We start from the raw sequence: 24,791 nt of genomic DNA, 5'->3' as shown, positions 1-24,791 counted from the left end.
ACCTGACTAACTGGGAGGCTTTTAACTAATTTCAGCCAGCCCCTGATTGGCTTCAGGTGTCCCAATCAACCTAGCCTTCTCCCTGCCTTCTGGAAAGTTCTTAATTGGCCCCAGGTGTCTTAATTGACCTGGAGCAGCTTTACTTTACCAGGCGACCCTGGTGGCTTTACCTGGCTGTTTGTTCCTGCGACCCGTGACTGACACTCGCCCTTTTTGCAAGAGCATCGCACAAGCAAATGTGCGACAGGTGCAAAAAAGGCTAATATCAACCCAGGGTGTGTGAATGCGGGAGGGCGTCGTCCTGCTCTGTTGGTGCCGGTAAGCCCCCTGCCATGGGTCTGTGGCGACCTCTGGGCACATTAGGGGAGCTGGGGGCAAACGGGCGAGTGGCCATGCAGAGGACGATCCGAGGGCTAGAAACCCGACCTAGGGGGCAAGGTTGAACCCGGGTGTGGTCAGCGTAGAGGACGGTGGGGACTTGAGCCTGGCCTGCAGGTCGGAGAAGGGCTGGTCTGATGGGACAGGGTCAGTTGTACTCTGGGGCCCCCGAAGGCAGGAAAAGGAGCAAGGGGCTTAATCCGGAGCAAGGCCGAGCTCAGTTGGGTTTTAGGAAACGCTTCCTGGCTCTCAGGGTAGCTCGGCTCCAGAACAGGTGCCACGGGCGGGTCCTGTCTCTGGAGGCTTCTCAGAGCAGGTTGGACAAACACCCGTCAGGACTGGGCTGGGGTTACTGGTCCTGGCTCAGCGTGAGGATCTGGACTCAGGCTCCCTTCCAGCCCGTCTGTTCCTGGATTCTCCAAGGATGGAGCGACTTTAGAGGCTTAGAACAGGAGCCAAACTCATTTGGCTCTTTAATTACCCCCGTCCCGATCTCGTGGTGGTTAAACCCAGCCTGGCGAGCCCCCGCTCGTCCTCCCTGGCTCGTGAGCGCTCGGGGCTGCCAAAGCTGCACTTTGTTTCCCATGTGTAGATGTGGTGAAGGCGGAGATCAATGTCACCGTGGTGGTGACGAACATGAACTTCTCCGAAGGCATGGAGGATCCAAAGTCCACAGCGTTCAAAGTGTTTGTGGAAATCTTCCGTACCCGGGTGAGGGAGACTGGACTCAGGACGGCTGGGGAGAACGCGCGGAGCTGTGGGTGAACGGGGAACTGCTGTAGTGGGGGCAGAGCTGGGGTCTGGCACGCCGGTGAGGGGTTAGATTGCAGGGTCTGTGGAGGCAGTGCCCCATTGCACAGAGCCGCGGTGTCTCCTAGGGGCAGGGGTCCTGATGCAATGCATTATGGGAAGTTTGGGGCTTTGGCAGGTGGGGGATGGTCCCTGGGGCTGGGTTGAGCCGTGGAAGGTCCAAGGCAGTCTGGAGGAAGGAGCATCCCACTGGTTTGGGGGAGCAGGGTCTCTGCTGGGTGGGGGACAGCTGCAGCAGCAGGGCAGATCTGTGTGGAGCGCAGGGAAGGGGGCCAGGGCTCCATGGAGTAGGGGGAGCTCTTTGCGCCCACTGTGCTGAGCCCGCTCTCTTGCAGATGGACCCGATCTACAGGGAGACGGTGCCTGGGTTCCTCAGCATCGAGGTGATCCAGCTGAGGTGAGGTGTGGGACCCGGGCCCCATGATGGGGGTGGGGGAAAGGGTCGCCAACTTCCTTGTCGCACAAAAGCAAACTCCCCGGGCTGGGGCATGGAGTTCGTGTGCAGGAGGGGTTCAGGGTGGGGGAGTCCCTGTGGCACTTGCCGCTGTTTCCAGGAAGTTGTCACCATGTCCCTGCAGCCCCTAGGCACATGGGCAGCCAGTGAGGCTCCATGTGCAGCCCGAGGCCTGGCTCCGCAGCTCCCATTGGCCGGGAACCTCCACCAATGAGAGCTGTGGGGGTGATGCCTGCAGGCGCGAGGCCAGTGCATGGAGCCTCACTGGCCGCCCATGTGCCATGTTGCTGCAGGGACCTGGCGGCAGCTTCTGGGAGCAGTGCGGTGCCCCAGGGCAGGCAGGGACTAGCCTGCCTTACCCGCACTGCACCGCCGGCCGGACGTTTCACCAAGTGGTCAGCAGTGCCAGCCGGAGCTGCCAGGGTCCCCTTTCGACCAGGCCTTCCTCTTGGAACCCAGATGCCTGGCAACCCTGGGGATGGGGTGGTGTCATCCGGGGCCCCCTGACGGCCTTTCTATTCTTCTTCTCCTCCCACAGCAATGGCAGCGTGGTGGTGCATCACCGCGTGGTCCTGGACGTGCCCTACGCCAACTACACCAGTGTGTACACCCAGGCCGTGGCCAACGTCAGAGCGCGGCTGAACGCCACCAATTGCACCAGCGCCTCTCCGGGTGTGTACCGCGCGTCGCCTGGCCAGCCGGCCTCCCCTTTGCGGGCCCGGCGCTGGCCATCTGGTTTTCGGGGTCACTGCGTGGTGCCAGCCGCAGAGCCGGCGTCTCATCCCTTCCCTGCAGAGCCTTGCATGCCGTCCCTGCCGTGTTTCCTGCATCTCTCTTGGGCTCCCAGGGGGCGCCAGCCAGCCAAGGGGGTCTCCAGAGCCCCCGGGGAGATGAAGGAGACCCCCACCTCGCTCCGCTGCATCTGTCATGCAGACCGGCTAGTTTCTCCCAGGCGTTGGGGTTCCACCGCGCTAGGGCTGTGGGCGCTCAGCATGCTGGACTGTGAACAGCCCCTTCTAACCGCTCGGCCTCCAGCATGCATCCTGCTCCCCAACATGGCTGGAAACATGCACAAACCTGGAGCCAGATCCCCCCCAAATCGCAGATGCTGCAACTCACATTTGGGTCTCCCTCTCTCTTGTTTTCAGACAAATTGTGCTTTAAACCTGGAGCCACGCAGGTCAACTCGGTAAATCTGAACATAGCAGGTAAGACCCAGAGCCTCTGTCTCTGCCCGTCACCCCCTTCCCTGCTCTCCCAGGATAACGCCAGGGGCCGGTCCTGTAGGTTTGTAAGGTCAGAGACGCAGCTGGAGCGAACTTGCATCACAGCTGAATCTATGCCTGTGGCTTGACAGCGGATTCACCGCAGCTAAGGGTCTGGCCAGCAGATGCAAGGACCCCAGTGATCTCTGCGTCCGGCTGAGCGAGTGCAGAGCGTTTGGAGTCACACAGGCTCCATTTAAATGCTCCAGGAATCCAGCAGCTCCCCGGGGAGGCCGTTCTGGCCGCCATGCCCATGTTCCGTGCAGTCTGAATCGGGCGAAGCGCGGCTCCCAGGTGTTAGATGCCTTCTCCCCTGTAGCCCGGGATCCAGTCGCTCTCTGGGACCGGTTCCTGTTTTGGAGGGTCCCTTGGGACGCATCTGGCTGAGCAGTGTCTGAGCATCCAGGAAGGAAGAGGGAGGTGGGTTGGTTTCCTGTGGTATTTACCTGCCTTGGCTTTCGCCCTCCCCCCCAGCGGTCTGCCAGAACAACTCCATCATTCCCGCGGAGTACCAGAAATATTACTTCCCGCTGAACGTGAGCAACGGGCTGATGTGCATCTCCAACTGCAGCATCCACAGCCCCTACGGCCCCTTCTGCAAAGCAGGGGAGCAGTGCTACCTTGGGGCTCAGGGACCCCAGTGCCGGTGAGTCACACACCTCCCCAAAGGGGGCTGCTTTCTGCTGGAGCTAGAGACATCTTGCCTCCCTGCTGCTGTGTCCCGTGCGCGAATGAGCTCTCCAAAGCCAGGCAGGGCAGGGGATGCTCTCCTCCATGGGTCACTGCCCAACGCCTCAGCATGGTGGTAACTGGGGGTGCTACGCCACAAGAAGTGGGGAGCCTGAGCTGTAGGGAGTGGGGGGCTCAGAGGGTGCGCATTTGCCAGGGGATGCTGTGGGGCAGGGAGCAGGGTGGAGTCTCAGCAGCGGGCGCTCTCCCCCAGCAAGTAGGGCTGGCCCAAGTGGGGCACTAGCGGGCGTCGTGGGGCAGGGAGCGGGGCAGGGGCTCAGCAGCGGGTGCTGTCCCCTGCCAGTCAGTGATTTCCACGCTGCCCCAGCACGGTGTCAGGCGGGGTTGCACTGCAGAACGTGGGGTGGGTAACTCAGCAGCGGCCCATGGGAAAGGCATGATCTGTAATTGGTTCCATGAGTGATGAAGCCATGGTAATTTTCCCCACTCAGTCAGCTGACCACGACAGTAGCAAGGACCCAGTCGATGCCAACAACAGCTGAGTTCACAGTACGGGAGACAGCACACAGCACAGCGGTTCGGTCCAGCACAGAGCCACCGAGCTCAGCCACAGCTCCTGTCCCAAAGACGTCTGTAGCCACCACAGAGATAAGCACACACACGAGTTCCTCAGAGACAGCTACAGGAGAACATCTGACGACTGCTTCCCAGTCTCCTCTGACAGCATCGTCCAGTAAAAGTCCGATAAGGACGACTGTCACACACCCCGCGGTGTCTGAATTCACCACCAATGGGACAACCGTGACATTGGCTCCACCCCATCCAACTGGTACTGGATTCCCAAGGACAGAGACTAGCATGGCAAGCACTCCTTCTCTTCCAATGACAGAGACATCCACACACAATGTGATAACACCTTCTTCAGGGCATACCACAATGGAAACAAGTAACAGTGAGACAACCTCAGCAACATCCTCTCCACCGGCAACGGTGCCCAGCTCTTCCACCCAGAGCACCTTCCTGACTTCTGTCTCTCCCGCAACCCTCTCTGAAAGCACAGCCAAGGAAACGACTCTGGCAACAACGGTTTCTGCTCCAGCTTCACCAGAATTGACCAACAGTGAAACAACATTGTCACCAACACCCTCTGCGTCTGCTACATCTGAGATATCCACCAGTGAGACAGCGGCTACAGGAGCTACTTCCTCTGCAGTTGTTTCAACATCTTCCAGGGAGATAACAAGAAGTGTCTCTCTCCCAACACTACCTGAAACTTTCACCAGTGAGACAACCCTAACAACAACAACTCTTCCCCCGACCTTTAGTGAATATACAAACAGTGAGACTCCCATGGCAACCTCTCTTCTGGTCCCGAGAACAGCCGAAATTTCCACAAGGGAGGAAAGACTGATGACTGCTTCCGAGTCAACTCTGACAGCATTGTCCAGTGAAAGTCCCATTAGGACGACTGTCACACACCCCGCGGGGTCTGAATTCACCACGTATGGGACAACCGTGACATTGGTTCCACCCCATCCAACTGGTACTGAATTTCCAAGGACAGAGACTACCATGGCAAGCACTCCTTCTCTTCCAATGACAGAGACATCCACACACAATGTGATACCACCTTCTTCAGGGCATACCACAATGGAAACAAGTAACAGTGAGACAACCTCAGTAACATCCTCTCCACCAGCAACGGTGCCCAGCTCTTCCACCCAGACCACCTTCTTGACTTCTGTCTCCAACACAACCCTCTCTGAAAGCACAGCCAAGGAAACGACTCTGGCAACAACGGTTTCTGCTCCAGCTTCACCAGAATTGACCCACAGTGAAACGACATTGTCATCAACACCCTCTGCGTCTGCTACATCTGAGATATCCACCAGTGAGACAGCGGCTACAAGAGCTACTAACTCTGCAGTTGTTTCAACATCTTCCAGGGAGATAACAAGAAGTGTCTCTCTCCCAACACTACCTGAAACTTTCACCAGTGAGACAACCCTAACAACAACAACTCTTCCCCCGACCTTTAGTGAATATACAAACAGTGAGACTCCCATGGCAACCTCTCTTCCGGTCCCGAGAACAGCCGAAATTTCCACAAGGGAGGAAAGACTGATGACTGCTTCCGAGTCAACTCTGACAGCATCGTCCAGTGAAAGTCCGATAAGGACGACTGTCACACACCCCACGGTGTCTGAATTCACCACCAATGGGACAACCGTGACATTGGTTCCTCCCCATCCAAGTGGCACTGAATTCACAAGGACAGAGACTGCCATGGCAAGCACTCCTTCTCTTCCAATGACAGAGACATCCACACACAATGTGATACCACCTTCTTCAGGGCATACCACAATGGAAACAAGTAACAGTGAGACAACCTCAGCAACATCCTCTCCACCAGCAACGGTGCCCAGCTCTTCCACCCAGAGCACCTTCTTGACTTCTGTCTCCAACACAACCCTCTCTGAAAGCACAGCCAAGGAAACGACTCTGGCAACAACGGTTTCTGCTCCAGTTTCAGCAGAATTGACCAACAGTGAAACAACATTGTCAACAACACCCTCTGCATCTGCTACATCTGAAACATCCACCAGCGAGGCAGCGGCGACAACAGCTACTCACACTGCAGTTGTATCAACATCTTCTACTGAGAGTGCCATCACGACAAGCATGTCACACACAACAGTTCCTGAATTCATTACCAGTGCCGCACCCCCAACGACAACTCCTCCACATCTGACTTTAACAGAATTCACAGGCCGTGAGACTACCATGGCAACTAGGTTTCCTGTAGAAACGGCTTCAAAATCTACCCAGGCTGAGACCACGATATCAACAACTCTCTCTGTACCTGTTACACCTGAAATCTCCACCCTTGAAACGAACTCTACAATGGCCACCTCCCAACCAGCTCTGACCACCCCTTCCTCTCAGAGCCCTTCAGTGACGTTTCCCTCCCACTCAGCTGTGTCTGAGTTCACCAGAAAGGAGACAACTTTGGCAACAAGCCTGGTAAAGACAACTGGGCGCTATTCAACCATGTCTGAAGTCCCCACTAATGAAACCACACTCACAACAAGTCTTTCCGGGACAACGGTTCCTGAAGTCACAAGGTCTTCCACACTCTCTGTGGCAGCTACAGCAGAAAGCTCCACCCGTGAGACAAACTTGACAACAGTCACATCCCAGCCAACTGTCGTGACATCTTCCACGGAGAGTAGGACAATGGCATCTGTGTCCCATACAACCCTACCCGAATTCAGCACCAATGAGAGAACCAAGGCAACTAGTCCTTCCACTCTTATGACTGAATTCCCAAAGAATGAGACCACCGTAACCTCAACTCCCTATGTCCCAGCAACAGGACTCACTCACAACCAAACGACACTGGCAACCACTCTTTCTGCGCCTGCCAGAAGTGAAATCTCCACCAGTGAGACAAGCTTGACAACAGCCACCTCTCAGCCCATTGTGCCAACATCTTCCATCGAGAGTAGCACCATGACATCTGTGTCCCATACAACCGTACCTGAATTCATCAGCAAGAAGACAACCGTGACGTCGGCCCCTCTCCATCCAACTCCGACTGAATTCACAAGTACTGAGAGTAGAGGAGTAACAACTCTTTCTGTCCCTAACACAGAGGAATTCAGCAGCCGACAGACAACTTTGACAACAGTCTCTCCTCAGCCGCCTGTGACCACATCTTCCACTGAGTCTACCGTGAAGACAAAAGAGTCCTATCCAACCATATCTTCATCCACCACCAGCGAGAGCACCCTGGCAACAACACTTTCCTACTCAAGTCCTCCGGCATCCACCCACCATGAGACACTGCCAATGACAACCCGTTCTGTTCCAAGCCCAACCAAATCCACCAGCCACGAGGAAACGTTGGCTACGACTGTTTCTTCGCCTACCGCCACAGGGTCCTCCTCTGGCATCTCTCGCACAGTGATGACGTCCGAGGCAGCAACAAGTCACGTGTCTTCTACAAGGTCCATGGCACCTCCTCTTTCCGTCTCGACAGGTTCTTCGGTTCCCACGAGGAAACCCAGCACCGTGACCAGCCTTGTGACTCAGACGCAGTCTAGCAGCACAAGTACTTCTGTGACTGTGCCAACCAAAATCCCAGGGACCAGCAGCCACCCCACAAACCCCACTGGCACCACAACGACTGCGGGTGAGTTGTGGGTTTCTATGGGGAGCAGGGTTCCGCGAGGAAGGTAGGGGCGGCAGACTGGGAACCGTAGACTCTATTCCTGGCTCAGCCACTGACCAGCACCGTGGGGTCTCTGATCTCAGTCGGGGCAGGTGCAGTGCCCAGCACGATGGGGTCCTCCTTACGGTTTGGGGCATGCAGGGGTTACTGTCACACACAAAAATCACATCATCCACATCAGTGGCTAACTGGGATGTGAAGTTAATTCCTGGCTAGAAACTTGTGGCAAACCATTACCATTTCCCATGCTCACCCCAGAGGTGGCCGCATCTCAGTGCCGGGCGAGGGGTCCCTTTCAGGTGTATGTCCTCATTCAGTCCCATTTCTCTCTTTGCTCCCCTGAAGCTCCCGCCACCACGCTGGAGCCCCTGAGGTGCCAGAATGGAGGGACCCCCATTGCGAACAAGTGTCTCTGCCTTTCGGGATTTACAGGGGAGCGGTGCGAAACGGTGATGAACAACATCAACATCGGTGAGTGGCTCTGGCCTCCCCCATCGCTCTGAGGGTCCCTGTTGGACTGCCAGTCCCTGAGCTTTTTGGGGACTGTGACAAAGCTCTGTCCTTGCCTCCATGGGTCCTGCATTTCCTGGCGGATTTCGCTAGTCTCAGAGGCTCACTGTGACCCTCCACGTAACCCTTCTTTCTCTCGAGACAAGGGTCACAGTCTACTGAACCATTTTCATCATAAGCCAGCAAGGAAGGTGAGGAGAAGTTTCCTTCCTTGCACAGTCTCTGTCGTCTCCCAGTCTCAGTGATTAATCAGGTGGCAAAGGTGTGGGGGAGAGCCCAGGCCCATCCTCTACTCCGGGCTCCAGCCCAGGGACCCTAATAGTATCAGCTATGGTAGCTGACCTTTTAGAAACATGGCATGTAGAATTCCCTGGGCTACTTCCCCCACAGCAGCCCTCACTTCCTCAAGCTCCACTTCACCCTTCCCTCATGGGCTCCTTCCTTGTGCCTGATATGGTGTGTACTACGCAGCCTCTCCAACAGCACAACTTCCTCCCACAGCACCTGACATGCGCACCCACCTGACTAACTGGGAGGCTTTTAACTAATTTCAGCCAGCCCCTGATTGGCTTCAGGTGTCCCAATCAACCTAGCCTTCTCCCTGCCTTCTGGAAAGTTCTTAATTGGCCCCAGGTGTCTTAATTGACCTGGAGCAGCTTTACTTTACCAGGCGACCCTGGTGGCTTTACCTGGCTGTTTGTTCCTGCGACCCGTGACTGACACTCGCCCTTTTTGCAAGAGCATCGCACAAGCAAATGTGCGACAGGTGCAAAAAAGGCTAATATCAACCCAGGGTGTGTGAATGCGGGAGGGCGTCGTCCTGCTCTGTTGGTGCCGGTAAGCCCCCTGCCATGGGTCTGTGGCGACCTCTGGGCACATTAGGGGAGCTGGGGGCAAACGGGCGAGTGGCCATGCAGAGGACGATCCGAGGGCTAGAAACCCGACCTAGGGGGCAAGGTTGAACCCGGGTGTGGTCAGCGTAGAGGACGGTGGGGACTTGAGCCTGGCCTGCAGGTCGGAGAAGGGCTGGTCTGATGGGACAGGGTCAGTTGTACTCTGGGGCCCCCGAAGGCAGGAAAAGGAGCAAGGGGCTTAATCCGGAGCAAGGCCGAGCTCAGTTGGGTTTTAGGAAACGCTTCCTGGCTCTCAGGGTAGCTCGGCTCCAGAACAGGTGCCACGGGCGGGTCCTGTCTCTGGAGGCTTCTCAGAGCAGGTTGGACAAACACCCGTCAGGACTGGGCTGGGGTTACTGGTCCTGGCTCAGCGTGAGGATCTGGACTCAGGCTCCCTTCCAGCCCGTCTGTTCCTGGATTCTCCAAGGATGGAGCGACTTTAGAGGCTTAGAACAGGAGCCAAACTCATTTGGCTCTTTAATTACCCCCGTCCCGATCTCGTGGTGGTTAAACCCAGCCTGGCGAGCCCCCGCTCGTCCTCCCTGGCTCGTGAGCGCTCGGGGCTGCCAAAGCTGCACTTTGTTTCCCATGTGTAGATGTGGTGAAGGCGGAGATCAATGTCACCGTGGTGGTGACGAACATGAACTTCTCCGAAAGCATGGAGGATCCAAAGTCCACAGCATTCAAAGAGTTTGTGGAAATCTTCAGTGCCCGGGTGAGGGAGACCGGACTCAGGAGGGCTGGGGAGAACGCGCGGAGCTGTGGGTGAACGGGGAACTGCTGTAGTGGGAGCAGAGCTGGGGTCTGGCACGCCGGTGAGGGGTTAGATTGCAGGGTCTGTGGAGGCAGTGCCCCATTGCACAGAGCCGCGGTGTCTCCTAGGGGCAGGGGTCCTGATGCAATGCATTATGGGAAGTTTGGGGCTTTGGCAGGTGGGGGATGGTCCCTGGGGCTGGGTTGAGCCGTGGAAGGTCCAAGGCAGTCTGGAGGAAGGAGCATCCCACTGGTTTGGGGGAGCAGGGTCTCTGCTGGGTGGGGGACAGCTGCAGCAGCAGGGCAGATCTGTGTGGAGCGCAGGGAAGGGGGCCAGGGCTCCATGGAGTAGGGGGAGCTCTTTGCGCCCACTGTGCTGAGCCCGCTCTCTTGCAGATGGACCCGATCTACAGGGAGACGGTGCCTGGGTTCCTCAGCATCGAGGTGATCCAGCTGAGGTGAGGTGTGGGGCCCGGGCCCCATGATGGGGGTGGGGGAAAGGGTCGCCAACTTCCTTGTCGCACAAAAGCAAACTCCCCGGGCTGGGGCAGGGAGTTCGTGTGCAGGAGGGGTTCAGGGTGGGGGAGTCCCTGTGGCACTTGCCGCTGTTTCCAGGAAGTTGTCACCATGTCCCTGCAGCCCCTAGGCACATGGGCAGCCAGTGAGGCTCCATGTGCAGCCCGAGGCCTGGCTCCGCAGCTCCCATTGGCCGGGAACCTCCACCAATGAGAGCTGTGGGGGTGATGCCTGCAGGCGCGAGGCCAGTGCATGGAGCCTCACTGGCCGCCCATGTGCCATGTTGCTGCAGGGACCTGGCGGCAGCTTCTGGGAGCAGTGCGGTGCCCCAGGGCAGGCAGGGACTAGCCTGCCTTACCCGCACTGCACCGCCGGCCGGACGTTTCACCAAGTGGTCAGCAGTGCCAGCCGGAGCTGCCAGGGTCCCCTTTCGACCAGGCCTTCCTCTTGGAACCCAGATGCCTGGCAACCCTGGGGATGGGGTGGTGTCATCCGGGGCCCCCTGACGGCCTTTCTATTCTTCTCCTCCCACAGCAATGGCAGCGTGGTGGTGCATCACCGCGTGGTCCTGGACGTGCCCTACGCCAACTACACCAGTGTGTACACCCAGGCCGTGGCCAACGTCAGAGCGCGGCTGAACGCCACCAATTGCACCAGCGCCTCTCCGGGTGTGTACCGCGCGTCGCCTGGCCAGCCGGCCTCCCCTTTGCGGGCCCGGCGCTGGCCATCTGGTTTTCGGGGTCACTGCGTGGTGCCAGCCGCAGAGCCGGCGTCTCATCCCTTCCCTGCAGAGCCTTGCATGCCGTCCCTGCCGTGTTTCCTGCATCTCTCTTGGGCTCCCAGGGGGCGCCAGCCAGCCAAGGGGGTCTCCAGAGCCCCCGGGGAGATGAAGGAGACCCCCACCTCGCTCCGCTGCATCTGTCATGCAGACCGGCTAGTTTCTCCCAGGCGTTGGGGTTCCACCGCGCTAGGGCTGTGGGCGCTCAGCATGCTGGACTGTGAACAGCCCCTTCTAACCGCTCGGCCTCCAGCATGCATCCTGCTCCCCAACATGGCTGGAAACATGCACAAACCTGGAGCCAGATCCCCCCCAAATCGCAGATGCTGCAACTCACATTTGGGTCTCCCTCTCTCTTGTTTTCAGACAAATTGTGCTTTAAACCTGGAGCCACGCAGGTCAACTCGGTAAATCTGAACATAGCAGGTAAGACCCAGAGCCTCTGTCTCTGCCCGTCACCCCCTTCCCTGCTCTCCCAGGATAACGTCAGGGGCCGGTCCTGTAGGTTTGTAAGGTCAGAGACGCAGCTGGAGCGAACTTGCATCACAGCTGAATCTATGCCTGTGGCTTGACAGCGGATTCACCGCAGCTAAGGGTCTGGCCGGCAGATGCAAGGACCCCAGTGATCTCTGCGTCCGGCTGAGCGAGTGCAGAGCGTTTGGAGTCACACAGGCTCCATTTAAATGCTCCAGGAATCCAGCAGCTCCCCGGGGAGGCCGTTCTGGCCGCCATGCCCATGTTCCGTGCAGTCTGAATCGGGCGAGCGCGGCTCCCAGGTGTTAGATGCCTTCTCCCCTGTAGCCCGGGATCCGGTCGCTCTCTGGGACCGGTTCCTGTTTTGGAGGGTCCCTTGGGACGCATCTGGCTGAGCAGTGTCTGAGCATCCAGGAAGGAAGAGGGAGGTGGGTTGGTTTCCTGTGGTATTGACCTGCCTCGGCTTTCGCCCTCCCCCCCAGCGGTCTGCCAGAACAACTCCATCATTCCCGCGGAGTACCAGAAATATTACTTCCCGCTGAACGTGAGCAACGGGCTGATGTGCATCTCCAAGTGCAGCATCCACAGCCCCTACGGCCCCTTCTGCAAAGCAGGGGAGCAGTGCTACCTTGGGGCTCAGGGACCCCAGTGCCGGTGAGTCACACACCTCCCCAAAGGGGGCTGCTTTCTGCTGGAGCTAGAGACATCTTGCCTCCCTGCTGCTGTGTCCCGTGCGCGAATGAGCTCTCCAAAGCCAGGCAGGGCAGGGGATGCTCTCCTCCATGGGTCACTGCCCAACGCCTCAGCATGGTGGTAACTGGGGGTGCTGCGCCACAAGAAGTGGGGAGCCTGAGATGTAGGGAGTGGGGGGCTCAGAGGGTTCGCATTTGCCAGGGGATGCTGTGGGGCAGGGAGCAGGGTGGAGTCTCAGCAGCGGGCGCTCTCCCCCAGCAAGTAGGGCTGGCCCAAGTGGGGCACTAGCGGGCATCGTGGGGCAGGGAGCGGGGCAGGGGCTCAGCAGCGGGTGCTGTCCCCTGCCAGTCAGTGATTTCCACACTGCCCCAGCACGGTGTCAGGCGGGGTTGCACTGCAGAACGTGGGGTGGGTAACTCAGCAGCGGCCCATGGGAAAGGCATGATCTGTAATTGGTTCCATGAGTGATGAAGCCATGGTAATTTTCCCCACTCAGTCAGCTGACCACGACAGTAGCAGGGACCCAGTCGATGCCAACAACAGCTGAGTTCACAGTACGGAAGACAGCACACAGCACAGCGGTTCGGTCCAGCACAGAGCCACCGAGCTCAGCCACAGCTCCTGTCCCAAAGACGTCTGTAGCCACCACAGAGAGAAGCACACACACGAGTTCCTCAGAGACAGCAACAGGAGAACATCTGACGACTGCTTCCCAGTCTCCTCTGACAGCATCGTCCAGTAAAAGTCCCATAAGGATGACTGTCACACACCCCGCGGTGTCTGAATTCACCACCAATGGGACAACCGTGACATTGGTTCCAGCCCATCCAACTGGTACTGAAGTCCCAAGGACAGAGACTAGCATGGCAAGCACTCCTTCTCTTCCAATGACAGAGACATCCACACACAATGTGATACCACCTTCTTCAGGGCATACCACAATGGAAACAAGTAACAGTGAGACAACCTCAGCAACATCCTCTCCACCGGCAACGGTGCCCAGCTCTTCCACCCAGACCACCTTCTTGACTTCTGTCTCTCCAACAACCCTCTCTGAAAGCACAGCCAAGGAAACGACTCTGGCAACAACGGTTTCTGCTCCAGCTTCACCAGAATTGACCCACAGTGAAACAACATTGTCATCAACACCCTCTGCGTCTGCTACATCTGAGATATCCACCAGCGAGACAGCGGCTACAAGAGCTACTAACTCTGCAGTTGTTTCAACATCTTCCAGGGAGATAACAAGAAGTGTCTCTCTCCCAACACTACCTGAAACTTTCACCAGTGAGACAACCCTAACAACAACAACTCTTCCCCCGACCTTTAGTGAATATACAAACAGTGAGACTCCCATGGCAACCTCTCTTCCGGTCCCGAGAACAGCCGAAATTTCCACAAGGGAGGAAAGTCTGATGACTGCTTCCGAGTCAACTCTGACAGCATCGTCCAGTGAAAGTCCGATAAGGACGACTGTCACACACCCCACGGTGTCTGAATTCACCACCAATGGGACAACCGTGACATTGGCTCCACCCCATCCAACTGGTACTGAATTTCCAAGGACAGAGACTACCATGGCAAGCACTCCTTCTCTTCCAATGACAGAGACATCCACACACAATGTGATACCACCTTCTTCAGGGCATACCACAATGGAAACAAGTAACAGTGAGACAACCTCAGTAACATCCTCTCCACCGGCAACGGTGCCCAGCTCTTCCACCCAGACCACCTTCTTGACTTCTGTCTCCAACACAACCCTCTCTGAAAGCACAGCCAAGGAAACGACTCTGGCAACAACGGTTTCTGCTCCAGCTTCACCAGAATTGACCAACAGTGAAACAACATTGTCACCAACACCCTCTGCGTCTGCTACATCTGAGATATCCACCAGCGAGACAGCGGCTACAGGAGCTACTTCCTCTGCAGTTGTTTCAACATCTTCCAGGGAGATAACAAGAAGTGTCTCTCTCCCAACACTACCTGAAACTTTCACCAGTGAGACAACCCTAACAACAACAACTCTTCCCCCGACCTTTAGTGAATATACAAACAGTGAGACTCCCATGGCAACCTCTCTTCCGGTCCCGAGAACAGCCGAAATTTCCACAAGGGAGGAAAGTCTGATGACTGCTTCCGAGTCAACTCTGACAGCATCGTCCAGTAAAAGTCCCATTAGGACGACTGTCACACACCCCACGGTGTCTGAATTCACCACCAATGGGACAACCGTGACATTGGCTCCACCCCATCCAACTGGTACTGAATTTCCAAGGACAGAGACTACCATGGCAAGCACTCCTTCTCTTCCAATGACAGAGACATCCACACACAATGTGATACCACCTTCTTCAGGGCATACCACAATGGAAACAAGTAACAGTGAGACAACCTCAGTAACATCCTCTCCACCGGCAACGGTGCCCAGCTCTTCCACCCAGACCACCTTCTTGACTTCTGTCTCCAACACAACCCTCTCTGAAAGCACAGCCAAGGAAACGACTCTGGCAACAACGGTTTCTGCTCCAGCTTCACCAGAATTGACCCACAGTGAAACGACATTGTCATCAACACCCTCTGCGTCTGCTACATCTGAGATATCCACCAGTGAGACAGCGGCTACAAGAGCTACTAACTCTGCAGTTGTTTCAACATCTTCCAGGGAGATAACAAGAAGTGTCTCTCTCCCAACACTACCTGAAACTTTCACCAGTGAGACAACCCTAACAACAACAACTCTTCCCCCGACCTTTAGTGAATATACAAACAGTGAGACTCCCATGGCAACCTCTCTTCCGGTCCCGAGAACAGCCGAAATTTCCACAAGGGAGGAAAGTCTGATGACTGCTTCCAAGTCAACTCTGACAGCATCGTCCAGTGAAAGTCCGATAAGGACGACTGTCACACACCCCACGGTGTCTGAATTCACCACCAATGGGACAACCGTGACATTGGTTCCTCCCCATCCAAGTGGCACTGAATTCACAAGGACAGAGACTGCCATGGCAAGCACTCCTTCTCTTCCAATGACAGAGACATCCACACACAATGTGATACCACCTTCTTCAGGGCATACCACAATGGAAACAAGTAACAGTGAGACAACCTCAGCAACATCCTCTCCACCAGCAACGGTGCCCAGCTCTTCCACTCAGAGCACCTTCTTGACTTCTGTCTCTCACGCAACCCTCTCTGAAAGCACAGCCAAGGAAACGACTCTGGCAACAACGGTTTCTGCTCCAGTTTCAGCAGAATTGACCAACAGTGAAACAACATTGTCAACAACACCCTCTGCGTCTGCTACATCTGAAACATCCACCAGCGAGACAGCGGCGACAACAGCTACTCACACTGCAGTTGTATCAACATCTTCTACTGAGAGTGCCATCACGACAAGCATGTCACACACAACAGTTCCTGAATTCATTACCAGTGCCGCACCCCCAGCGACAACTCCTCCTCATCTGACTTTAACAGAATTCACAGGCCGTGAGACTACCATGGCAACTAGGTTTCCTGTAGAAACGGCTTCAAAATCTACCCTGGCTGAGACCAGGATATCAACAACTCTCTCTGTACCTGTTACACCTGAAATCTCCACCCTTGAAACGAACTCTACAATGGCCACCTCCCAACCAGCTCTGACCACCCCTTCCTCTCAGAGCCCTTCAGTGACGTTTCCCTCCCACTCAGCTGTGTCTGAGTTCACCAGAAAGGAGACAACTTTGGCAACAAGCCTGGTAAAGACAACTGGGCGCTATTCAACCATGTCTGAAGTCCCCACTAATGAAACCACACTCACAACAAGTCTTTCCGGGACAACGGTTCCTGAAGTCACAAGGTCTTCCACACTCTCTGTGGCAGCTACAGCAGAAAGCTCCACCCGTGAGACAAACTTGACAACAGTCACATCCCAGCCAACTGTCGTGACATCTTCCACGGAGAGTAGGACAATGGCATCTGTGTCCCATACAACCCTACCCGAATTCAGCACCAATGAGAGAACCAAGGCAACTAGTCCTTCCACTCTTATGACTGAATTCCCAAAGAATGAGACCACCGTAACCTCAACTCCCTATGTCCCAGCAACAGGACTCACTCACAACCAAACGACACTGGCAACCACTCTTTCTGCGCCTGCCAGAAGTGAAATCTCCACCAGTGAGACAAGCTTGACAACAGCCACCTCTCAGCCCATTGTGCCAACATCTTCCATCGAGAGTAGCACCATGACATCTGTGTCCCATACAACCGTACCTGAATTCATCAGCAAGAAGACAACCGTGACGTCGGCCCCTCTCCATCCAACTCCGACTGAATTCACAAGTACTGAGAGTAGAGGAGTAACAACTCTTTCTGTCCCTAACACAGAGGAATTCAGCAGCCGACAGACAACTTTGACAACAGTCTCTCCTCAGCCGCCTGTGACCACATCTTCCACTGAGTCTACCGTGAAGACAAAAGAGTCCTATCCAACCATATCTTCATCCACCACCAGCGAGAGCACCCTGGCAACAACACTTTCCTACTCAAGTCCTCCGGCATCCACCCACCATGAGACACTGCCAATGACAACCCGTTCTGTTCCAAGCCCAACCAAATCCACCAGCCACGAGGAAACGTTGGCTACGACTGTTTCTTCGCCTACCGCCACAGGGTCCTCCTCTGGCATCTCTCGCACAGTGATGACGTCCGAGGCAGCAACAAGTCACGTGTCTTCTACAAGGTCCATGGCACCTCCTCTTTCCGTCTCGACAGGTTCTTCGGTTCCCACGAGGAAACCCAGCACCGTGACCAGCCTTGTGACTCAGACGCAGTCTAGCAGCACAAGTACTTCTGTGACTGTGCCAACCAAAATCCCAGGGACCAGCAGCCACCCCACAAACCCCACTGGCACCACAACCACTGCGGGTGAGTTGTGGGTTTCTATGGGGAGCAGGGTTCCGCGAGGAAGGTAGGGGCGGCAGACTGGGAACCGTAGACTCTATTCCTGGCTCAGCCACTGACCAGCACCGTGGGGTCTCTGATCTCAGTCGGGGCAGGTGCAGTGCCCAGCACGATGGGGTCCTCCTTACGGTTTGGGGCATGCAGGGGTTACTGTCACACACAAAAATCACATCATCCACATCAGTGGCTAACTGGGATGTGAAGTTAATTCCTGGCTAGAAACTTGTGGCAAACCATTACCATTTCCCATGCTCACCCCAGAGGTGGCCGCATCTCAGTGCCGGGCGAGGGGTCCCTTTCAGGTGTATGTCCTCATTCAGTCCCATTTCTCTCTTTGCTCCCCTGAAGCTCCCGCCACCACGCTGGAGCCCCTGAGGTGCCAGAATGGAGGGACCCCCATTGCGAACAAGTGTCTCTGCCTTTCGGGATTTACAGGGGAGCGGTGCGAAACGGTGATGAACAACATCAACATCGGTGAGTGGCTCTGGCCTCCCCCATCGCTCTGAGGGTCCCTGTTGGACTGCCAGTCCCTGAGCTTTTTGGGGACTGTGACAAAGCTCTGTCCTTGCCTCCATGGGTCCTGCATTTCCTGGCGGATTTCGCTAGTCTCAGAGGCTCACTGTGACCCTCCACGTAACCCTTCTTTCTCTCGAGACAAGGGTCACAGTCTACTGAACCATTTTCATCATAAGCCAGCAAGGAAGGTGAGGAGAAGTTTCCTTCCTTGCACAGTCTCTGTCGTCTCCCAGTCTCAGTGATTAATCAGGTGGCAAAGGTGTGGGGGAGAGCCCAGGCCCATCCTCTACTCCGGGCTCCAGCCCAGGGACCCTAATAGTATCAGCTATGGTAGCTGACCTTTTAGAAACATGACATGTAGAATTCCCTGGGCTACTTCCCCCACAGCAGCCCTCACTTCCTCAAGCTCCACTTCACCCTTCCCTCATGGGCTCCTTCCTTGTGCCTGATATGGTGTGTACTACGCAGCCTCTCCAACAGCACAACTTCCTCCCACAGCACCTGACATGCGCACCCACCTGACTAACTGGGAGGCTTTTAACTAATTTCAGCCAGCCCCTGATTGGCTTCAGGTGTCCCAATCAACCTAGCCTTCTCCCTGCCTTCTGGAAAGTTCTTAATTGGCCCCAGGTGTCTTAATTGACCTGGAGCAGCTTTACTTTACCAGGCGACCCTGGTGGCTTTACCTGGCTGTTTGTTCCTGCGACCCGTGACTGACACTCGCCCTTTTTGCAAGAGCATCGCACAAGCAAATGTGCGACAGGTGCAAAAAAGGCTAATATCAACCCAGGGTGTGTGAATGCGGGAGGGCGTCGTCCTGCTCTGTTGGTGCCGGTAAGCCCCCTGCCATGGGTCTGTGGCGACCTCTGGGCACATTAGGGGAGCTGGGGGCAAACGGGCGAGTGGCCATGCAGAGGACGATCCGAGGGCTAGAAACCCGACCTAGGGGGCAAGGTTGAACCCGGGTGTGGTCAGCGTAGAGGACGGTGGGGACTTGAGCCTGGCCTGCAGGTCGGAGAAGGGCTGGTCTGATGGGACAGGGTCAGTTGTACTCTGGGGCCCCCGAAGGCAGGAAAAGGAGCAAGGGGCTTAATCCGGAGCAAGGCCGAGCTCAGTTGGGTTTTAGGAAACGCTTCCTGGCTCTCAGGGTAGCTCGGCTCCAGAACAGGTGCCACGGGCGGGTCCTGTCTCTGGAGGCTTCTCAGAGCAGGTTGGACAAACACCCGTCAGGACTGGGCTGGGGTTACTGGTCCTGGCTCAGCGTGAGGATCTGGACTCAGGCTCCCTTCCAGCCCGTCTGTTCCTGGATTCTCCAAGGATGGAGCGACTTTAGAGGCTTAGAACAGGAGCCAAACTCATTTGGCTCTTTAATTACCCCCGTCCCGATCTCGTGGTGGTTAAACCCAGCCTGGCGAGCCCCCGCTCGTCCTCCCTGGCTCGTGAGCGCTCGGGGCTGCCAAAGCTGCACTTTGTTTCCCATGTGTAGATGTGGTGAAGGCGGAGATCAATGTCACCGTGGTGGTGACGAACATGAACTTCTCCGAAGGCATGGAGGATCCAAAGTCCACAGCGTTCAAAGTGTTTGTGGAAATCTTCCGTACCCGGGTGAGGGAGACTGGACTCAGGACGGCTGGGGAGAACGCGCGGAGCTGTGGGGTGAACGGGGAACTGCTGTAGTGGGGGCAGAGCTGGGGTCTGGCACGCCGGTGAGGGGTTAGATTGCAGGGTCTGTGGAGGCAGTGCCCCATTGCACAGAGCCGCGGTGTCTCCTAGGGGCAGGGGTCCTGATGCAATGCATTATGGGAAGTTTGGGGCTTTGGCAGGTGGGGGATGGTCCCTGGGGCTGGGTTGAGCCGTGGAAGGTCCAAGGCAGTCTGGAGGAAGGAGCATCCCACTGGTTTGGGGGAGCAGGGTCTCTGCTGGGTGGGGGACAGCTGCAGCAGCAGGGCAGATCTGTGTGGAGCGCAGGGAAGGGGGCCAGGGCTCCATGGAGTAGGGGGAGCTCTTTGCGCCCACTGTGCTGAGCCCGCTCTCTTGCAGATGGACCCGATCTACAGGGAGACGGTGCCTGGGTTCCTCAGCATCGAGGTGATCCAGCTGAGGTGAGGTGTGGGACCCGGGCCCCATGATGGGGGTGGGGGAAAGGGTCGCCAACTTCCTTGTCGCACAAAAGCAAACTCCCCGGGCTGGGGCAGGGAGTTCGTGTGCAGGAGGGGTTCAGGGTGGGGGAGTCCCTGTGGCACTTGCCGCTGTTTCCAGGAAGTTGTCACCATGTCCCTGCAGCCCCTAGGCACATGGGCAGCCAGTGAGGCTCCATGTGCAGCCCGAGGCCTGGCTCCGCAGCTCCCATTGGCCGGGAACCTCCACCAATGAGAGCTGTGGGGGTGATGCCTGCAGGCGCGAGGCCAGTGCATGGAGCCTCACTGGCCGCCCATGTGCCATGTTGCTGCAGGGACCTGGCGGCAGCTTCTGGGAGCAGTGCGGTGCCCCAGGGCAGGCAGGGACTAGCCTGCCTTACCCGCACTGCACCGCCGGCCGGACGTTTCACCAAGTGGTCAGCAGTGCCAGCCGGAGCTGCCAGGGTCCCCTTTCGACCAGGCCTTCCTCTTGGAACCCAGATGCCTGGCAACCCTGGGGATGGGGTGGTGTCATCCGGGGCCCCCTGACGGCCTTTCTATTCTTCTTCTCCTCCCACAGCAATGGCAGCGTGGTGGTGCATCACCGCGTGGTCCTGGACGTGCCCTACGCCAACTACACCAGTGTGTACACCCAGGCCGTGGCCAACGTCAGAGCGCGGCTGAACGCCAGCAATTGCACCAGCGCCTCTCCGGGTGTGTACCGCGATTCGCCTGGCCAGCCGGCCTCCCCTTTGCGGGCCCAGCGCTGGCCATCTGGCTTTCGGGGTGGCTGCGTGGTGCCAGCCGCAGAGCCGGCGTCTCATCCCTTCCCTGCAGAGCCTTGCATGCCGTCCCTGCCGTGTTTCCTGCATCTCTCTTGGGCTCCCAGGGGGCGCCAGCCAGCCGAGGGGGTCTCCAGAGCCCCCGGGGAGATGAAGGAGACCCCCACCTCGCTCCGCTGCATCTGTCATGCAGACCGGCTAGTTTCTCCCAGGCGTTGGGGTTCCACCGCGCTAGGGCTGTGGGCGCTCAGCATGCTGGACTGTGAACAGCCCCTTCTAACCGCTCGGCCTCCAGCATGCATCCTGCTCCCCAACATGGCTGGAAACATGCACAAACCTGGAGCCAGATCCCCCCCAAATCGCAGATGCTGCAACTCACATTTGGGTCTCCCTCTCTCTTGTTTTCAGACAAATTGTGCTTTAAACCTGGAGCCACGCAGGTCAACTCGGTAAATCTGAACATAGCAGGTAAGACCCAGAGCCTCTGTCTCTGCCCGTCACCCCCTTCCCTGCTCTCCCAGGATAACGCCAGGGGCCGGTCCTGTAGGTTTGTAAGGTCAGAGACGCAGCTGGAGCGAACTTGCATCACAGCTGAATCTATGCCTGTGGCTTGACAGCGGATTCACCGCAGCTAAGGGTCTGGCCGGCAGATGCAAGGACCCCAGTGATCTCTGCGTCCGGCTGAGCGAGTGCAGAGCGTTTGGAGTCACACAGGCTCCATTTAAATGCTCCAGGAATTCAGCAGCTCCCCGGGGAGGCCGTTCTGGCCGCCATGCCCATGTTCCGTGCAGTCTGAATCGGGCGAAGCGCGGCTCCCAGGTGTTAGATGCCTTCTCCCCTGTAGCCCGGGATCCGGTCGCTCTCTGGGACCGGTTCCTGTTTTGGAGGGTCCCTTGGGACGCATCTGGCTGAGCAGTGTCTGAGCATCCAGGAAGGAAGAGGGAGGTGGGTTGGTTTCCTGTGGTATTGACCTGCCTCGGCTTTCGCCCTCCCCCCCAGCGGTCTGCCAGAACAACTCCATCATTCCCGCGGCGTACCAGAAATATTACTTCCCGCTGAACGTGAGCAACGGGCTGATGTGCATCTCCAAGTGCAGCATCCACAGCCCCTACGGCCCCTTCTGCAAAGCAGGGGAGCAGTGCTACCTTGGGGCTCAGGGACCCCAGTGCCGGTGAGTCACACACCTCCCCAAAGGGGGCTGCTTTCTGCTGGAGCTAGAGACATCTTGCCTCCCTGCTGCTGTGTCCCGTGCGCGAATGAGCTCTCCAAAGCCAGGCAGGGCAGGGGACGCTCTCCTCCATGGGTCACTGCCCAACGCCTCAGCATGGTGGTAACTGGGGGTGCTGCGCCACAAGAAGTGGGGAGCCTGAGCTGTAGGGAGTGGGGGGCTCAGAGGGTGCGCATTTGCCAGGGGATGCTGTGGGGCAGGGAGCAGGGTGGAGTCTCAGCAGCGGGCGCTCTCCCCAGCAAGTAGGGCTGGCCCAAGTGGGGCACTAGCGGGCATCGTGGGGCAGGGAGCGGGGCAGGGGCTCAGCAGCGGGTGCTGTCCCCTGCCAGTCAGTGATTTCCACGCTGCCCCAGCACGGTGTCAGGCGGGGTTGCACTGCAGAACGTGGGGTGGGTAACTCAGCAGCGGCCCATGGGAAAGGCATGATCTGTAATTGGTTCCATGAGTGATGAAGCCATGGTAATTTTCCCCACTCAGTCAGCTGACCACGACAGTAGCAGGGACCCAGTCGATGCCAACAACAGCTGAGTTCACAGTACGGGAGACAGCACACAGCACAGCGGTTCGGTCCAGCACAGAGCCACCGAGCTCAGCCACAGCTCCTGTCCCAAAGACGTCTGTAGCCACCACAGAGAGAAGCACACACACGAGTTCCTCAGAGACAGCTACAGGAGAACATCTGACGACTGCTTCCCAGTCTCCTCTGACAGCATCGTCCAGTAAAAGTCCCATAAGGACGACTGTCACAAACCCCGCGGACTCTGAGATAGCGCGTAATGGGACAACCGTGACATTGGTTCCAGCCCATCCAACTGGTACTGGATTCCCAAGGACAGAGACTAGCATGGCAAGCACTCCTTCTCTTCCAATGACAGAGACATCCACACACAATGTGATACCACCTTCTTCAGGGCATACCACAATGGAAACAAGTAACAGTGAGACAACCTCAGCAACATCCTCTCCACCGGCAACGGTGCCCAGCTCTTCCACCCAGAGCACCTTCTTGACTTCTGTCTCTCACGCAACCCTCTCTGAAAGCACAGCCAAGGAAACGACTCTGGCAACAACGGTTTCTGCTCCAGCTTCACCAGAATTGACCAACAGTGAAACAACATTGTCATCAACACCCTCTGCGTCTGCTACATCTGAGATATCCTTCAGCGAGACAGCGGCTACAAGAGCTACTAACTCTGCAGTTGTTTCAACATCTTCCAGGGAGATAACAAGAAGTGTCTCTCTCCCAACACTACCTGAAACTTTCACCAGTGAGACAACCCTAACAACAACAACTCTTCCCCCGACCTTTAGTGAATATACAAACAGTGAGACTCCCATGGCAACCTCTCTTCTGGTCCCGAGAACAGCCGAAATTTCCACAAGGGAGGAAAGTCTGATGACTGCTTCCGAGTCAACTCTGACAGCATCGTCCAGTGAAAGTCCGATAAGGACGACTGTCACACACCCCGCGGTGTCTGAATTCACCACCAATGGGACAACCGTGACATTGGTTCCTCCCCATCCAAGTGGCACTGAATTCACAAGGACAGAGACTGCCATGGCAAGCACTCCTTCTCTTCCAATGACAGAGACATCCACACACAATGTGATACCACCTTCTTCAGGGCATACCACAATGGAAACAAGTAACAGTGAGACAACCTCAGCAACATCCTCTCCACCGGCAACGGTGCCCAGCTCTTCCACCCAGAGCACCTTCTTGACTTCTGTCTCTCCCACAACCCTCTCTGAAAGCACAGCCAAGGAAACGACTCTGGCAACAACGGTTTCTGCTCCAGCTTCACCAGAATTGACCAACAGTGAAACAACATTGTCAACAACACCCTCTGCATCTGCTACATCTGAAACATCCAGCAGCGAGGCAGCGGCGACAACAGCTACTCACACTGCAGTTGTATCAACATCTTCTTCTGAGAGTGCCATCACGACAAGCATGTCACACACAACAGTTCCTGAATTCATTACCAGTGCCGCACCCCCAACGACAACTCCTCCACATCTGACTTTAACAGAATTCACAGGCCGTGAGACTACCATGGCAACTAGGTTTCCTGTAGAAACGGCTTCAAAATCTACCCATGCTGAGACCACGATATCAACAACTCTCTCTGTACCTGTTACACCTGAAATCTCCACCCTTGAAACGAACTCTACAATGGCCACCTCCCAACCAGCTCTGACCACCCCTTCCTCTCAGAGCCCTTCAGTAACGTTTCCCTCCCACTCAGCTGTGTCTGAGTTCACCAGAAAGGAGACAACTTTGGCAACAAGCATTGTAAAGACAACTGGGCGCTATTCAACCATGTCTGAAGTCCCCACTAATGAAACCACACTCACAACAAGTCTTTCCGGGTCAACGGTTCCTGAAGTCACAAGGTCTTCCACACTCTCTGTGGCAGCTACAGCAGAAAGCTCCACCGTGAGACAAACTTGACAACAGTCACATCCCAGCCAACTGTCGTGACATCTTCCACGGAGAGTAGGACAATGGCATCTGTGTCCCATACAACCCTACCCGAATTCAGCACCAATGAGAGAACCAAGGCAACTAGTCCTTCCACTCTTATGACTGAATTCCCAAAGAATGAGACCACCGTAACCTCAACTCCCTATGTCCCAGCAACAGGACTCACTCACAACCAAACGACACTGGCAACCACTCTTTCTGCGCCTGCCAGAAGTGAAATCTCCACCAGTGAGACAAGCTTGACAACAGCCACCTCTCAGCC

The 24,791-nt window shown here is 56.5% G+C and overlaps 2 protein-coding genes across 2 annotated transcripts in view; both read left to right on the top strand.

The window, feature by feature from the left end:
• The first annotated feature begins 975 nt into the window (after positions 1-975).
• Positions 976-10,003, top strand: LOC144929922 (uncharacterized). Its single transcript, XM_078850796.1, has 8 exons — positions 976-1,089; positions 1,524-1,585; positions 2,181-2,314; positions 2,791-2,850; positions 3,382-3,553; positions 4,089-7,792; positions 8,177-8,302; positions 9,831-10,003. Exons 1-8 carry the CDS (start codon positions 1,015-1,017, stop codon positions 10,001-10,003), a joined length of 4,506 nt encoding a protein of 1,501 aa, XP_078706922.1. The 5' UTR covers positions 976-1,014.
• A 385-nt stretch (positions 10,004-10,388) lies between these two features.
• The window catches only part of MUC17 (mucin 17, cell surface associated), a 33,854-nt gene continuing 19,451 nt past the window's right edge, over positions 10,389-24,791 (top strand). Inside the window, 13 exon segments of the mRNA XM_078850983.1 lie at positions 10,389-10,445; positions 11,038-11,171; positions 11,648-11,707; positions 12,238-12,409; positions 12,945-17,362; positions 17,747-17,872; positions 19,401-19,519; positions 19,955-20,016; positions 20,612-20,745; positions 21,222-21,281; positions 21,813-21,984; positions 22,519-24,476; positions 24,479-24,790. Coding sequence (XP_078707109.1) covers positions 12,315-12,409; positions 12,945-17,362; positions 17,747-17,872; positions 19,401-19,519; positions 19,955-20,016; positions 20,612-20,745; positions 21,222-21,281; positions 21,813-21,984; positions 22,519-24,476; positions 24,479-24,790 — 7,456 coding nt within the window. The 5' untranslated portion in view covers positions 10,389-10,445; positions 11,038-11,171; positions 11,648-11,707; positions 12,238-12,314.

Source organism: Lepidochelys kempii, chromosome 28 (assembly GCF_965140285.1).
Source record: "Lepidochelys kempii isolate rLepKem1 chromosome 28, rLepKem1.hap1, whole genome shotgun sequence".
NCBI classification, from domain to species: Eukaryota; Metazoa; Chordata; order Testudines; family Cheloniidae; genus Lepidochelys; species Lepidochelys kempii.
This window is presented reverse-complemented; position numbering and strand designations above follow the sequence as displayed.